The following is a 15919-nucleotide window of genomic DNA, read 5'->3' on the forward strand; positions in this document are numbered from 1 at the left end:
GATTTGACTGTATTTTTAACCCACTCACTACTGTCCTTCTGACCACTCTTCTCAGATCAGCACAATGCTAATTAGTTTGCTTGCCTTTTTATGCACTTAAATACCAACTTTTTTCAATGAGTGTACTAGAATATGATTGGCTTTTCATTCATATTTTGTATTCAGTTTAGTCAAAAAGTTGTGTTTCCTGTAACCAAGACTTGGCCTCTTTTTCTGATTTCCCAGACACAAAGTATTTGTATGTTGCAATTCAGCACAACATTTTTGCATCTTGCTACGTTTAACTTGTGTTCTTTTGGCTGATATACTCAAGGACTGAAATTTCAAATATTGTCATTGAATTTATTAAAAAGCAATACATGACAAAAACGTGCTGGATCGCTTAGTTTACCAGGATGGACTGTTGGATCAGATTTTTTGCCTTCCCAAATATAATCAATAATGCAAGAGGATCCAATTACATTGAACATAATATGTTCCTCTTCTCTGGACCTTCATCAGAACCCAATACATATTTAATGCAGGTATGCCTGGTGAGAGCAGATATATTGGCTGACCCATGGGCTGATGAGTGGACCCCTCTAGGGATCTAGATCATGAAGATTTGGAAGCAGTTGTTTTTAATTTTTAATTCCTTTTTGCAAATTAAAAAAATTGTCCCTGAAAATTTTGCATGGTCAAAAAGATTTCAGCAAACATTGTGAGCAAAAATGTATTTGCTCTTTTTAGTCTGTGAATTTTTATGCTTTTGACCTCTGTTTTAATAAATGAATAACCTATTTAAGAGTGTAATGGTTCCAAATGTTTATTGGTTTCAATTTTGAAGTTTTAAAACATTTTATCAGTTTCTGCCAGTTTCAAGTTTTTATTGAACTCCAGAAAATCACATTGTTATGTTACTGGAAACAGAACTTTTTTCCTTTAGGTGTTATTTTGTGTTGCGTGACTACACCTGCCAGTAATTTTAATTATTTCAAAAGCAAAAATGAAACTCATTTCCATTTGAGGTTCACTTATTTACCCTGGCCTCTGTGGATGGAGCTTCACACTCTATATTTTTGGTACTTTCATCTCAATGGCTCTTTTTTCCTTTCAGTTTTTAAATACACCCACAAATGAGCACCTAGAAATGGAATCACCTGCATTAACTTCTACGCCAGTGTGCAATCAAAAGATCATTGTAACAACTCCACTACATCGTGACCAAACACCTAAGCCTCAAAAAGAAAATGATGCGTCAGTATGCTTCTGCTTCTGATAGATTTTGTTTCCTTTCTTATGATATTAATTAATTGATAAAAAAGTAAAAAGATCTGTTTTATTTGTGATATTATTTCAAAAGGTGCTGAAAAGCTATGACAGTCATTTGTTGGAGAAATTGTATTTTTGTTATACTGAACAAGAGCATCTTATTGAAAAATTTTATATGTTTATAAATGTTCAAAAAAAAATGGCCAGTTGCATCAGAATTTGAAGAAAGTCACCAGTTTGTAGTTCATGAGCCAAAGATTAACTGAAAATACAAAGCATTTTGAAATGATATACATAAAATATCACTATGGTCACATGGTATGACACTGCTTCAGTTTGTATTTGCCCTCCCAAATCTACTCATTAAGGCCCATAGTTGGGAATTTATGCATTGCAATTGTGACTTCCCAACAGGCAACTTTACTGTAATTATTACAAGAACTACAGAGTGACAGGTAGGCATTTCCTCAAAGCTGTATGGGAAGTATGTTTCACTCGATCCTGATTTTATGCACCTCCCAGAAGTCATATCAGTATTGTGTTGGGCATGGACCAGAATGTTTTGTGTGTTCATTCTGAAAATGGCATAGATCTAGAGTTTTTAAGAGATGGTCCAGCACAATTTTCTTTTAACTTAGTAACTTGGTTTTAACTGTTTAATTAGTTTCAGAACTCCAAATATCAGACGTTCAATATTAGAAGGCTCACCTAGAACACCCACACCCTTTAAAAATGCACTTGTTGCTCAGGAAATTAAATGTGGACCCTTGAAAATGCTGGTAAGAATTTCTGGCCTGATTGATTGTCATTGTGTGAATATTAATTTGAAGCTGATCAGGAGAACGATTTTGATAATTTCTCATTTCCTTGCAATGTAAGGCAACATCTCATCTTGCAGACAACACTCAAGATGTAATTAAACAAGAGGCCAATGAAACTACAATTATAAGTAGTCTTCATGAAAATGGACAACCTCTTTTAAAGAAAATTAAGCAAGAAGTAAGTTTTTCCATTCTCTATAACAAGTATAAATTTCAGCAAACTTGTAGGAAACCTACAATCCAAGATTTTGGAGATTATATCTTTGAAAGGCAATAGATTCTACAAATTTTAAAATCTACCTCATACTTGCCCTATCTTTCTTTTCCCAACCTTTCTTTAATCATTGGATGAAGAAATATGAACCTGGAAATTACAATGAATATTGTTATTGTTTGAAATTGCTTCTGTTGAGTTTCTTACTGTTATTGTAGTGGAATCCTTAACCTGTTTATTTTAAGTGAGTTAGCTGCTCTATTAAATATTAAATTACAAAGACAGAAATTTAAAACATATTAAGTATTTGTTCAAATCAATTATAACCATAAGTTTAAAGAACTTTATTATGTCACCCATTGGCTTTAGTTCTTTCCAATAGAAAAAGGGCTCAACATCCTTCACTAATATGTGTGATCTTTGACCCCTCTTTTCTGCACTGTGCCCAGTGTCCCTGTGTTCTTTACTAATATGACGGCTAGAACTGTATGTTGTACCTTTGATGTGTTCTAACCAAGATTCAATTCAGGTAAATTATCTACTTTAAAATTATTTATCTGTCAAAATAATATCTAATACCTGATTTACCTTGTTTATGGTCTTGCTGACCTGCGACCTGGCTTTTAGTGATTGGTACATTTGTACTCTGAGATTCCTTTGCTTCCCTTTGATACCTGGACTTAGACCTTCCAAATAACACGTGATCTGTCTATTCTGCCTACCAAAATGTACTATCTTATGTTTACTCATGTTGTGAATTATGCATCCATTCTAAACGTTTATTCATGTCTGCCTGTAATTTATTCTAGTCCTAACCAATTTGACATTATCTCCAAATGTAAAATGTTTGGGCTGAGTTTACAACTTTGAACGAGGGATTGGGAATTGGGAAAATTCCTAGCTTCCCACACATGCATCAGGGAATTTTCTTTGTTTCGACCCAATTCTCATTGCAGGAGGTCAATACGTGCTACAGTCAAGGCAGCTGACCTTGAAATGCTTTTACAGATAGTCACCGGGCACTGTCAAGTGCTGAAGTTGGCAGCTTGAAAGGCCTGCCTCAGTGCTTGAGACTTTATTTCAGTTTTAGTAAGAACAGTAAGGCTTTACATCCCTCTTCACTCACATATACTCCCGATGCCCATCCATTACATCTTATATTGCTCCTCATATGCTCCATGTCCATTACTCACCTCTCTGGCCTCTCACACCCTCAATGCCAAGTTATTCCCCACACTCACCTCTCATAGCCCCTGTTGAAAATGTGTTGCTGGTTAAAGCACAGCAGGTCAGGCAGCATCCAAGGAATAGGAAATTCGACGTTTCGGGCATAAGCCCTTCATCAGGAATCCTATTCCTTGGATGCTGCCTGACCTGCTGTGCTTTAACCAGCAACACATTTTCAACTGTGATCTCCAGCATCTGCAGACCTCATTTTTTACTCTCTCATAGCCCCTGTGACAAGCTGTGTCCTTCACCAGCCGCATGACTTCGTACGGCCTCAGTGCTAATCTGTGGCACCATTCCTGATGAAGGGCTTATGCCTGAAACATAGATTCTCCTGCTCCGGGATGCTGCTGACCTGCTGTGCTTTTCCAGCACCACACTCTTGACTGTGGCACGCTCATGCTTTCTTGCTCATTTGTACAGAACCAGTGACACTAGGACAGGTTTAAAAAAAAACTTTAAAAGAGGCAGTCATTCATTCATAATTTTTTTTAGTTTCTTAAGAAAATTCCTTTCAGTACAGGTTAATAAAAGTGTCAGTCTTCCAGATCCTAAAAAGCAGAAAAAGCAATTACATTATGTAGTATTTGAAACAGCAGAGTTCCAAGCAAGCTATTATTTGAGTGACAGCTCTCTGATTTAGTCTATCAATCACACCGTGTTTATTTATATTGAGTCATGGAGTCACACAGTACAGAAACAGATCCTTTGGCTCAACTCATCTAAGCCGACCAGTCATCACAATCTGATCTAGTCCCATTTGCCAGCATTTGGCCCATATCCCTATAAACTCTTCCTATTCATATACCCATTCAGATGCCTTTTAAGAGTTGTAATTGTACCCTCTTCCACCACTTCCATTGGCAACTCGTTCCATAAATGCACCACCCTCTGCGTGAAGCAGTTGCCCTGCAGGTGTTCCCTCTTATCGTAAACCTATGCCCTCTAGTTTTGGACTCCGCCAGCCCAAGGAAAAGACTTTGGCTGTTCACCCTGTCTTTGCTTCTCATGATTTTATAAACCTATATAAGGCCACCTCTCAAACTCCAATGCTCCATGGAAAAAAAGCCCCAGCCTATTCAAACTATTTCTATTACATAAACCCTTCAATCTTTTCTGCACTTTCTCAAGTTTAACAACATCTTCCCTATAGAATTTTATGCAGTATTCTAAATATAGCGTCACCAACGTAAATAAGTCGAGGTTTCAAGTGCTTGCAGTTTCTGCAGTTGATTTAATGGATATGGATGTTTTAACATTTCTATTGGCCTATAGCAAACAGAGTTTATTTTTAGAAAGTAGAAATTCATGTGCAAATGATTTTTCTTAAACCTTTTCTTAAGCACTTTAGAGTTCATTGATTCTTTATAAAATGGGCATGGAAGTACCATGACTCAGCATGCAGTGTCTCCCAAGTCCATAAAAATCTAGCCACTTTATTATTCTAAACTTCAAATCATAAATGTAAGTTCTGAACAGCAGCGATCCCAGTACTGATCCTTGTGGAATTCTACTTTTCACTTTTTGCTTCTCAGACTATGTACTCTTTGTCCTGCTCTTTTTCTTGAAGCCAGCTAGCAATCCATTCTGTCATTTGTCTGCTGATAGCACCTCCTCCGACCTTATTTATCATGCTATTACGGGTAACTTTATTAAAAGACTTGTGAAAATATAAATAAACCATTTCCTGCATCACCATTGTCTAATTTTTTTAGACCTGATAATTGTATAATGTTTCTTTGTAAATCAAGATCATATTCCTAATCATAAAGTCTTAAATTTACTTATTAATTTCAGGTGGAGTCTCCTGATAAGAAAATGAGGAAATTCCTCACATTGGCACCATGGGAAAGAGAACACTTAAATACTCAGCTTTTCTCACAGGTTCCTTTGGAAGAAGTACCTGTATGTATGCTAAACTTTGTTACACTTGTTCTATTTTTCAACAATTTCAATTAATAAGATAGAAATCCATATTGAAATACACTGCACTGTAAGCTAAAGTAAAGAAAGATTGAATGTTCTGTCTTAACTTCTCATGATAAAGTGATTCCAAAACTCCACATAAACTGTGACTGCATTTTGATTCCTGAGGAGGAAGAATGGAAATTATTCAGCTGTAGCTTCTATAGAACTAATGCCAATAGTTCTCATCCACCCTATAATATCCTACATTTTCTTATTTCTTCATAGGCTGTTTGAATTTTGTCAGACTGAAGATTTGAAAGAGCTATTTTTAGCACTGGTAACTCCTTGGTGAACAAATTTTCTGAGGTCTGCAAAAATGAATGTGGCCTCCTGCTGCACAAGAATATCATGAACAAACTCTCACTCAGATATAAAAATGCTGGATTGGTCAGCCTCTGCGCTGCCTGATCTTACATTTGGTATCTGAAGCAGGATTATTCGTCTTATTTGGCAGTACTTCTAATTATTCATATAAAATTTAATCTTTGTACAGGTCATCCTGCTGTAACATGCGTTTCATTAATGCAAATTCACTGTCACGCATTTGACAAACTGAAGACACTATTTCTAAAGCATGAACTTCTAAAATGCATGTTGGCTGTAACACGATTACATCACCAACATTAAGCGCTTTTTCTATAATGTAGGATTGCTCAAAAGTGCAACCATCACATTATAGAAAAACTACCTGTACATTCTCACAATGTTTTGTGGGTGCCTTTGCCTTGTCTGGTGCTCATACACAATGTTATTCTAGCAGCTACAGGATGGTTGGTGGGAGACTGCAAATGGCTTGGCACCCCTGGACCTTGAGGCCTTGATTTTTGTACTGTGACACCTTATCATGGAGACATCAGTCTGCCCAGGTAACAGTGGGGCCACTAGCCATATGGTGGCGTGGCACAAATGTTCTCTTTCTTGAAGAAGACACCTGTTTACTGCATCAAAGAGCCATTGATCCTTCCTTCGGACAGCCTCTCAGTAATCTCAGTAATTTGTTGATGCAAAGCCTTCTGAACAGCTGAGAGATGCTGCTTCCCCTTGAACACTGGTATCAGCACAGCAGTCTGAACTTGCCTGGTGAAAAATTGAGCATGTATGGCAAGAAGTATGAATTTCGTCCTCAATCTGATCCAATACTTGAATATTGTTTGGCTTCCATCTGTGCTTCATGGAAGTTGAGATATCAGTCACCAGATGTTATTATCAGGGCTGGGTCTGTCAGTCCTGTTGAGGAATTGGCCATCACCTTCACACTGGAAGCAGTAGGCCATAACTTCTGCACATACCATGTCCCAAGATTGAGCAAAACCTCTCTGCTTCTTGACAATGACAGTTAGCTTGGTGTCAGGCCTGTTCATGCACTAAGCATACCTGGATGCATACCTGTACACTGCCTCTTCAATCTCTGTCTTCTGCAGTGGTAATGTTTCCATATGTAGCAGCACTTATTTGTAACTTTGCCTTCCATGGAGCTAGCGTGCATACTGTTCTTTACTCCTAATCTACCTGAATGTCAATCATGTCTAGTAACTCAACAGGTGTTGATGCTACTTCTATGCTATCCTCTAAAGTACGTGTAAGATGAGTCTCTAAATTGATAATTGCGTTTTAAATGAAGTAATTATGTGTTTTCATCAGATATGTTCTCTTGTTCTCATCATTCAGTCTGAGGTTGGCCAACTGCATTTTTTCTTTTTAATTCATTCATGGGATGTGAGCATTTCTGGCTGCACCAGCATTTACTGCCCATCCCATGTTACCCTTGAGAAATTATGGTGAGCTGCCTTCTTGAAACGCTGCAGTCCACTTGGTTTCGGTAGAGGGAGGAAATTCACAGATTTTGATCCAACCTCACTCAAGTAACAGCCATATATTTCCAAGTCAGGATGGTGGGTAGCTTGAAGGGGAACCTGTGGGTAATGCGTTCCAAGTATATTCTGCCATTGTTTTTCTGGTTGGTGGTAGTCTTGGATTTGAAAGGTGTGGTTTAAGGATCCTTGGTGAATTTCTGCAATGCATTCTGCAGATGGTATACACTGCTGCTACTGAGCATGGACTTGGTGCCAGTCAGATAGCATACTTTCTTCTGGATGGTGTTAAGCTTATTGTGTTGCTGGAGATACACTAATTCAATCATATGTTGGATATCTGAAAGCATAAATGTTGAAAAAGAAGGTTGTGGTGAGAGAAATACAGCATGTTAGAAACAAAATGTCTGGTCATACTATCTGCAACTTGTACTTGGTGCCAGATAAGAGGATGAGGGGAGGTAGAATTTCAGAAAGTGACTTGAGGCAGAAATATAATATCCTCCTCAATGTTCTCAGCAATATTGGTAGCTGTTACCTCAGTAAAAACAATGATTGCAGATGCTGGAAACCGGATTCTGGATTAGTGGTGCTAGAAGAGCACAGCAGTTCACGCAGCATCCGAGGAGCAGTAAAATTGACGTTTCGGGCAAAAGCCCTTCATCAGGAATAAAGGCAGAGAGCCTGAAGGGTGGAGAGATAAATGAGAGGAAGGTTGGGGTTGCGAGAAGGAGGAGGGTGGAGTGGAAAAGAAGATAGGCAGGTAGGACAAGTCATGGGGACAGCGCTGAGCTGGAAGTTTGGAACTAGGGTGAGGTGGGGGAAGGGGAAATGAGGAAACTGTTGAAGTCCACATTGATGCCCTGGGGTTGAAGTGTTCCAAGGCGGAAGATGAGGCGTTCTTCCTCCAGGCGTCTGGTGGTGAGGGAGCGGCAGTGAAGGAGGCCCAGGACCACCATGTCCTCAGCAGAGTGGGAGGGGGAGTTGAAATGTTGGGCCACAGGGCGGTGTGGTTGATTAGTGCGGGTATCCCGGAGATGTTGTCTGAAGCGCTCTGCTAGGAGGCGTCCAGTCTCCCCAATGTCGAGGAGACCGCATCAGGAGCAACGGATACAATAAATGATATTGGTGAATGTGCAGGTAAAACTTTAATGGACGTGGAAGGCTGCTTTAGGGCTTTGGATGGAGGTGAGGGAGGAGGTGTGGGTGCAGGTTTTGCAATTCCTGCGGTGGCAGGGGAAGGTGCCAGGACGGGAGGGTGGGTTGTAGGGGGTGTGAACCTGACCAGGAAGTCACGGAGGGAATGGTCTTTGCGGAAGGCGGAAAGGGGTGGGGAGGGAAATATGGTGGTGGAGTCTTTTTGGAGGTGGCGGAAATGTCGACGGATGATTTGGTTTATGCGATGGCTGGTAGGGTGGAAGGTAAGTACCAGGGGCATTCTGTCCTTGTTACAGCTGGAGGGGTGGGGTCTGAAGGTGCGGAATGTGGACAAGATGCGTTGGAGGGCATCTTTAACCACGTCGGAAGGGAAATTGCGGTCCCTAAAGAAGGAGGCCATCTGGTGTGTTCTGTGGTGGAACTGGTCCTCCTGGGAGCAGATACAGCGGAGGAATTGGGAATACGCGATGGCATTTTTGCAAGAGGTAGGGTGGGAAGAGGTGTAATCCAGGTAGCTGTGGGAGTCGGTAGGTTTGTAAAAAATGTCAGTGTCAAGTCGGTCGTCATTAATGGAGATGGAGAGGTCCAGGAAGGGGAAGGAGGTGTCACAGATGGTCCAGGTAAATTTAAGGTCAGGGTGGAATGTGTTGGTGAAGTTGATGAATTGCTCAACCTCCTCGCGGGAGCATGAGGTGGTGCCAATGCAGTCATCAATGTAGCAGAGTAAGAGGTGGGGAGTGGTGCTGGTGTTTCTGGAGGAAGTGGGAGGATTCGAAGGAGAAATTGTTAAGGGTGAGGACCAGTTCGGCCAAACGAATGAGAGTGTCAGTGGAAGGCCACCAATATAATTTTTTGTATCCGTTGCTCCCCCACTTACCTATTGTACTCTATGCTACTTTCTCCCCACCCCCACCCTCCTCTAGCTTATCTCTCTACCCTTCAGGCTCTCTGCCTTTATTCCTGATGAAGGGCTTTTGCCCGAAACATCGATTTTATTGCTCCTCGGATGCTGCGTGAACTGCTGTGCTCTTCCAGCACCACTGATCCGGAAGCTGCTACCTCAGTGCCCACCAAAACATTGCAACACACCACCTCCAAAGAAATCAGAAGATGGAGGTTTGTCTGTCCCTGGCAGCCTCTTGTTTTATGTGTTTGCCTTCAAGACAGAGTAAAAAATTGGTGAGCATGCACAAGTTGTTTAGATGAAGTGCTTGTAAAGCTGAATGTCTGGATGTATGTGGAAAATGGGAGTCTGAATTTGGCAGTTTTATTAAATATGCGAGGGTGAATTGTGGCATATAGATTTTAGGCATGAGTCCTGTTAGCCAGATATTATTGATGGAATGACATCTGTGTACTGTACTATTGTGTGAGACTGATGATAACATGAGTGCATTCATACACCATTGTCACCCTTGCAAGATCATTAAACGTTCTGCCACTGAATTGACTTCCATGCCTACCTGCTCCCATTCCATTTGATGTGTGCCTGAAGGACCTCCTAATCATGTCTTTTCCACTTACTGGATGAAAAAGAAAGAAAGACTTTCATTTGTATAACATTTGTCACAACCGCAAGGCACTTCAAAGTGCTTTATAACCAATGAAGTATTTTTGAAATACTCTTGTAGAAAACAAGCAATCACGTTGCACACAGCACATTCCCACTTAGAACAATATGATAATGACCAGGTAGTCTGTTTCTGTGATGTTAACTGGAGGATAAATGTTGACAAGACATGAGATTTATTCTTCAAAATGATCCTAAGGGTCCTTTTTTTACTTATTAGAAAGGTGGATAGTGCCTTGTTTTAATGTCTCATTTGAAACATGGTTCCTTCAACAGTACAATATTCCCTCAGTCAAGTGTGTAACATATTCAGCATTTGAGATATTGTCAGTCAATGAAAGGAGTATCCACACAAAGTTTGTATGCTACCTACATCTCACCAAGAGTAAGTAGTGGTAATCGGACATCATGAGTTTTACACATGGTGATTGAATTTTGCCCCATAAATGTTTTAATTGATTAGCCTTCTCTAAAACATCTAATAGTTCCCTCTTTTTATGGACTGGATTTTACAGGGCACTGCAGTCCTGTCTTCCCTAGCTAAAACATTGGGTGTGAAAGCCTGCCCACAAATCAGATTACTGTCCTACAGCAATTAAACGCTGGCAGCAGCAATAATTGTTTTAAGACGAACCTTAGGCCCACCTTCATTCTCACCTCCCAAATGTTGTCTTGGAGAGCTGCCTGTCCTAGACATTGGATTGCCCAGGAGCTCTGTATGTCCAATAACTGCAGTTGGGAGCAACAGCCACTGCTGGGGCTGCAGCCAGGCCCACCAAAGTGAAAAGCCAAGGTAAATCCAGGGTCAGAGGTCTCTGAAGGAGTGGAATATCAGGTTCAAATTATTAGGAGAGCCAGACTGAAGGATGTTCTTGGGCAGATACCTCCAGGAAGATGAATGAATATGAATACCAGTAATGTGATGAACGCAGGATTCCATTTTCGCATTCTGCTAAGCTCTCAAGGAACTGCAAAAATTTTCACCCTCTTTTGCAACACCTTTCTGAGCAGCTAAGTTTGCCAGGCTTTCCACCTGATATGGGCATTCCATTCCACCCCTTTTGTGAGTAATGTTACTGCAAAGGACATATGAATCCCTGAGGTGGCCTCAGTAAGCCACAGGGAGGCAAGTTGCTCAACGCAACATCAGATTCCCTTAAAGTTTCACACAGTTTGGGGGCAGATAGGTGGGCATGCCATTGGAAATTATACCCCCCCCAAACATCCTTTTATTTGTGTTTCTGTCTCCCAAATAATTTTTAGTTTCCTGAATTGATTTTGTTTTGCTAATCATTTACTGTTAATTAAGCTGGTTTTATTTTTGATAGTTCTTGTTATAGGAGGAACATTGTGTATTGCTGTAGAACAATGGTTGCAAATTCTAATTTTTCCGGTTCATTGAACTCCCATTTCTTGTGCAGGAATGTTTGATTGGTGATGCCTCTAGATGAGGGAAATTAATATTATTATTCACATGTAATACCCCTCTTGGCATCAGCCAAGAGCTACTTAAAATCCAAATTTTTTGACTTGGTTACAGAAGATGTTCTGGTAGAGAACTTTAATTTTTATTAGTTGTCCTCCTAGCAGGACAAATAGATTTCAGAAAGGAATTGTGTTGTGCTGTGATTTTTATTTGAACAAACAACAGACATGAGAATAGTATATTGCTGATTCACAGTATGCTTTTCCTGTATGTTTCCAATTGAATATCAGGCATTTTGTCATAGAGAGGAAGATCTTGAACTTCTTATTGTAAACATATACCAGGAGACCTCTGGGAGCAGGATATCACAGGAGTTGATAGGACGTATCTAAAGAAGTTACTGGAAAGGGAAGAATATTAATTTTAAAAGAACGTTATAATATAAATGGAAATTGATTTTGATTATATGCCTCATCCTAGATGCAAAATCTCCTGACAAGTTCTGTATTAATGATGCCTGTATCAGAGAAGACTGATGACATTCTTAACAAAGCATTTGCAGCACAAATGAGCAAACAGATGGGCAGTTCATTGCAGGTATGTATGACATGTTGTGAATTAGTGGTTAAGCTATATAACTGAGCTTTGCAAACTTTAGGCATTTTTTAAGAGTTCTCCTCTACTGGGTAAGACTGAGCACATTGACTATGAAATTCAACTTGGTCAGAGGGGACAAATTGGATTCAATGAACAGTCTGCTCGTAATACACCTCAACTTGAATTTACTGGAAAAGTGCACAACAGGCACTCTGCATTTTGTTACGTGCAGAATTTCACTTCAGGGTTTGAGTTATAAGGAGAGCTGGATAAGCTGGGACTTTTTTCACTGGAACATTGGAGGTTGAGGGGTGACCTTTTAGAGATTTATAAAGTCATGAGGTGCACAGATAAGCTGAATTGCAAAGGTTTTCTCCAAGGATTGGTGAGTTCAAAACTAGAAAGCATAATTTTACAGTGAGGAGAAAGATTTAAAAGGGACCTGAGGGGCAACTTTTTCACACAGAGTAGTTCATGTGTGAAATAAACGGCCTGGAGAAGTGGTAGGTGCAGGCACAATTACAATGTTAAAGAGACATTTGGACAGCTATGAATAGGAAATGTTTAGAGGGATGTGGGCCAAATACAGGCAAATGGTATTAGTTTAGTTGGGGAATTGGTTGACATGGCCAAGTTGAACCAAAGCGTCTGTTTCTGTGCTGTCTGACTCTAAGGTTGTATAACCTTTAATTATGTTGTTGAATTTTATTTGCTCCCTTCTCATATTTGATGTGAAGGGAAATAAACAATTATGTCTGATGTATGAATGTTTCACTAACAGTGTGAAGTGTAGATTTATGTTTCATAAGTTTGCAAGGTTTAAACGCAGTAAAGCATTTTTATGCATCAACATTGGGTATTTTGCATTTAATATCAGAATTTAGAATCTAAAATATTCATTCTTACATATCTGTAGCCATTCATTTTTTGCTTAGTGTGGTGTTTCTAGTTTATTATTACAGTAGTCAAATGTTTTAATTTTTGCAGAGTAAAGACTTAACATTTTACAATCCACTGATGTTGAACAGGAACAGGGAGAATTTTAGCTCCTCTTTGAATCTGTTGTATTGAGGCATTATTTTCTTTTTAACTTATTTAATTTCATGTTTTGAAAAATATCGTAAATACATTTCAGAATTAAAAAAGCAAGAATTCACTGTACATTTTGGCTTTTCTTGTGTAGCTAGTGTACATATTGAAATAAGTAATTTAACTACTGAGGAATAAAATCATGCACTTAAAGAATGACATGCATTGGATTTCGTTATGCTGCTACAATGAATCCAAATGCTTAAAATATTCCATCATTTCCAGATGTTAAAACGCTAAAATGTGAGACTTTATTTCACTGGAACCTGAAATGTGACCAAATCTTGAATCATAATTTAAATGGATGGAAAATAATGGGAAATATTTGTGGTAGCATTTTACTTTCAAATGGGGAGAAAATCTCTGAAACTCCCAACTCAGTAGGTTGTGCACTTGGCATGTTTAGAAAACAGGCTCAAAACTTTTTCACTTTCATTTATACTTAATGCTCTAAAACATTGGTATATGTGAAACAAAATATTAATTACATCATGAAATCTCACCTGAAGAAGTGGAAATAACCTTTAACTCCACACACCTTTAGCCTGTAAGATTATTCACTTACTAATTAGAATTAAATACCAGATTTCTATCAGTATGAAATCGTCTATACCAGGAATGCATATTGGTCTGGTAGCGAATTAGCATCAACTTTCATGGAAAATAAACTTGTTTGTGGCATAAAATAGCTACTAAATTTTTCAATCCATTTTTCACCATTTGCATTAACTAAATTTCCCCCTCTACTGTAAACAGAAAGGCATTGGCAGAGTACTCAATTAAAATAATATTTGAGTGCAAACGACTCAATTTTATCTAGTTCATTCATGAATATTACATTGGCTCACGTCAAGGGCGAGTAGATGATACAGAATTTACATTTAAAGTTATAAAATACTTACAGGGAAATGAAAACAAATCATTTCATTATTCAAAGGAATTTAGTGATATTAAGTTCCAAATGTTGATGTTTTCTGTGATGGGGAAGGCTATTGATGGTGTAATTATTGTGTACATTCTGTACTTGAATGTGGAAAACTGGCAGCTGGACTCGTGTAATATATTTTCAGGTATCCCAGCTGGATTTGAGAAGTCCCTGGACCTGGAACCCTGGTTAGCTGAAACTCTGTTCCAGCACTCCATAAAGCCAGTAAGAGATTCATATAGGAATGATTAGATATTTAATTGTTCTTTTTATTTAAATGTGTTTATGGTTTTCCTTTTTTGTTAAATATGTATTGTTTTAGTGGAAGAAATGAAGTAAATACTCTGAGGTGCCATTACTTACCACATTATACCTTCTTACAGAATTAGTAAGGTTAGTCACTTAAACGAATAATGTAGGCAACTACAGTAGGATAAATCCTGTATATGCAATGAGGTTATAGGTTTTAAACAGATGAATGAATTATTTACTTTCAAGCAGAGATATAACTTCTTGTGTCTTTTCTTGCAGTTTGCCAATACTTGGGAGGCTGTGGCTTGTGGGAAAACAGAAGATCAACTTATTGTAACTGAGCAAGCACGCAAATACATGAACACCTTTTCTACACGAACATTAGTTATGTAATTTTTTTTCCAACTAAGCATTAAGAAGTTTTGAAACACATTGTAGACTCACAATCCTCATTTCTTCTTGTGAGCTTTCCATCAATGGATGTAGAGCAATGTTTTATGACAACAATTCAATGGTGCAAATTCCATTCTTCACTAAGCACAATTCTGTTGTTTGTCAGACTAGAAGGGTTGTATTTCACCAGCCAAAAAGATAAGTATCGCAGTTATCTACAGTAAAAGATGCTTGAAGTTACAAAAATGATTCCTTCTATTTAAAAAAAGTTGAATAAATATTTTCAGTTGTATTCAGCAGACTGTAACATATCAGTATTCTTTTTGTATTGGGTGGCGGAAAAGCAATTAGTTTTTGGAAGTACTTCAAGACTGATGTAATTTAAATATGTAAGTTAATAAATTAAATGAAATGCACTGTTGACAAAATAGAGGTATAGCATTACTACAAACCAAATTAGATGAAAAAAATCAAGCTTTTGAAGATGTAAAATTGATAGGTTTGAAGTATTGTTTTTGTTTGATTTTTTTGGGCCTTGTTTTGAGCCATATATTATATATAATATACATACATATATATAAAATATATGTGCATGTGTGTTTTTGTGTGTAGCTTGAATAATACTGATACTGTATGTAAAAACAAAGTTTTATGTATGAAAAATGTATATTTTATCCAGTAAGTTAATTTTGTAAATGCCAAATGGATAATGTGTTGTGCTGCTAAAGACTTTAGCATGTAGACATGCTGCATGAATTGGGCAGTAGAGTTATCAGAGAAAATGGTGTTAGTTGATCAACAATGCACTGGTAGCTAGTATTTTTTTTAAACATAGCATTTACAAATACAAACTTTTGGGAAGTGAAATGTTTTGTCTTATTGTGACAAAATGAATATGATGCACCTTTTGTATTTTGGGAGAACACTGATACATTCACTAATTTTTTTTATTATTTTTGTCCCATTCATTTCATATTTAACTCAAGGCATTCTAGCCCAAATGTTTTTTTAATGCATTGGACAATTTGTTCAAGAAGTCTTGGCTTTATTCTATTGTCATGTCCAACTCTTCTGGTATACATAAACCGAACACTTGATTTTAAAAGTAAAGTAAGTGATTTTCAAAATGTACTACCTTAATATCAGCTTGGTGCAAATTACCTGCACTAATACCTTGACTACCATTGTATAGCCACTGCCATGTACAGAAAATAAAA

At 38.2% G+C, this 15919-nt stretch overlaps 1 protein-coding gene across 4 annotated transcripts in view; it reads left to right on the forward strand.

Annotated features, from left to right (window-relative positions):
• The window catches only part of myb (v-myb avian myeloblastosis viral oncogene homolog), a 32011-nt gene extending 16703 nt beyond the window's left edge, over window positions 1-15308 (forward strand). For 3 of the 4 annotated variants that reach the window (XM_060857021.1, XM_060857029.1, XM_060857041.1), the window contains 6 exons: window positions 1097-1236; window positions 1916-2030; window positions 2131-2250; window positions 5311-5418; window positions 11927-12043; window positions 14589-15308. In XM_060857021.1, the coding sequence (XP_060713004.1) occupies window positions 1097-1236; window positions 1916-2030; window positions 2131-2250; window positions 5311-5418; window positions 11927-12043; window positions 14589-14702 (714 nt within the window). In that variant the 3' untranslated portion in view covers window positions 14703-15308. Of the gene's footprint in view, window positions 1-1096; window positions 1237-1915; window positions 2031-2130; window positions 2251-5310; window positions 5419-11926; window positions 12044-14202; window positions 14283-14588 lie in introns of all 4 variants that reach the window. The other variant, XM_060857036.1, reaches the window with a different exon arrangement.
• The last annotated feature ends 611 nt before the right edge of the window (window positions 15309-15919 follow it).

Source organism: Hemiscyllium ocellatum, chromosome 3 (assembly GCF_020745735.1).
Source record: "Hemiscyllium ocellatum isolate sHemOce1 chromosome 3, sHemOce1.pat.X.cur, whole genome shotgun sequence".
NCBI classification, from domain to species: domain Eukaryota; kingdom Metazoa; phylum Chordata; class Chondrichthyes; order Orectolobiformes; family Hemiscylliidae; genus Hemiscyllium; species Hemiscyllium ocellatum.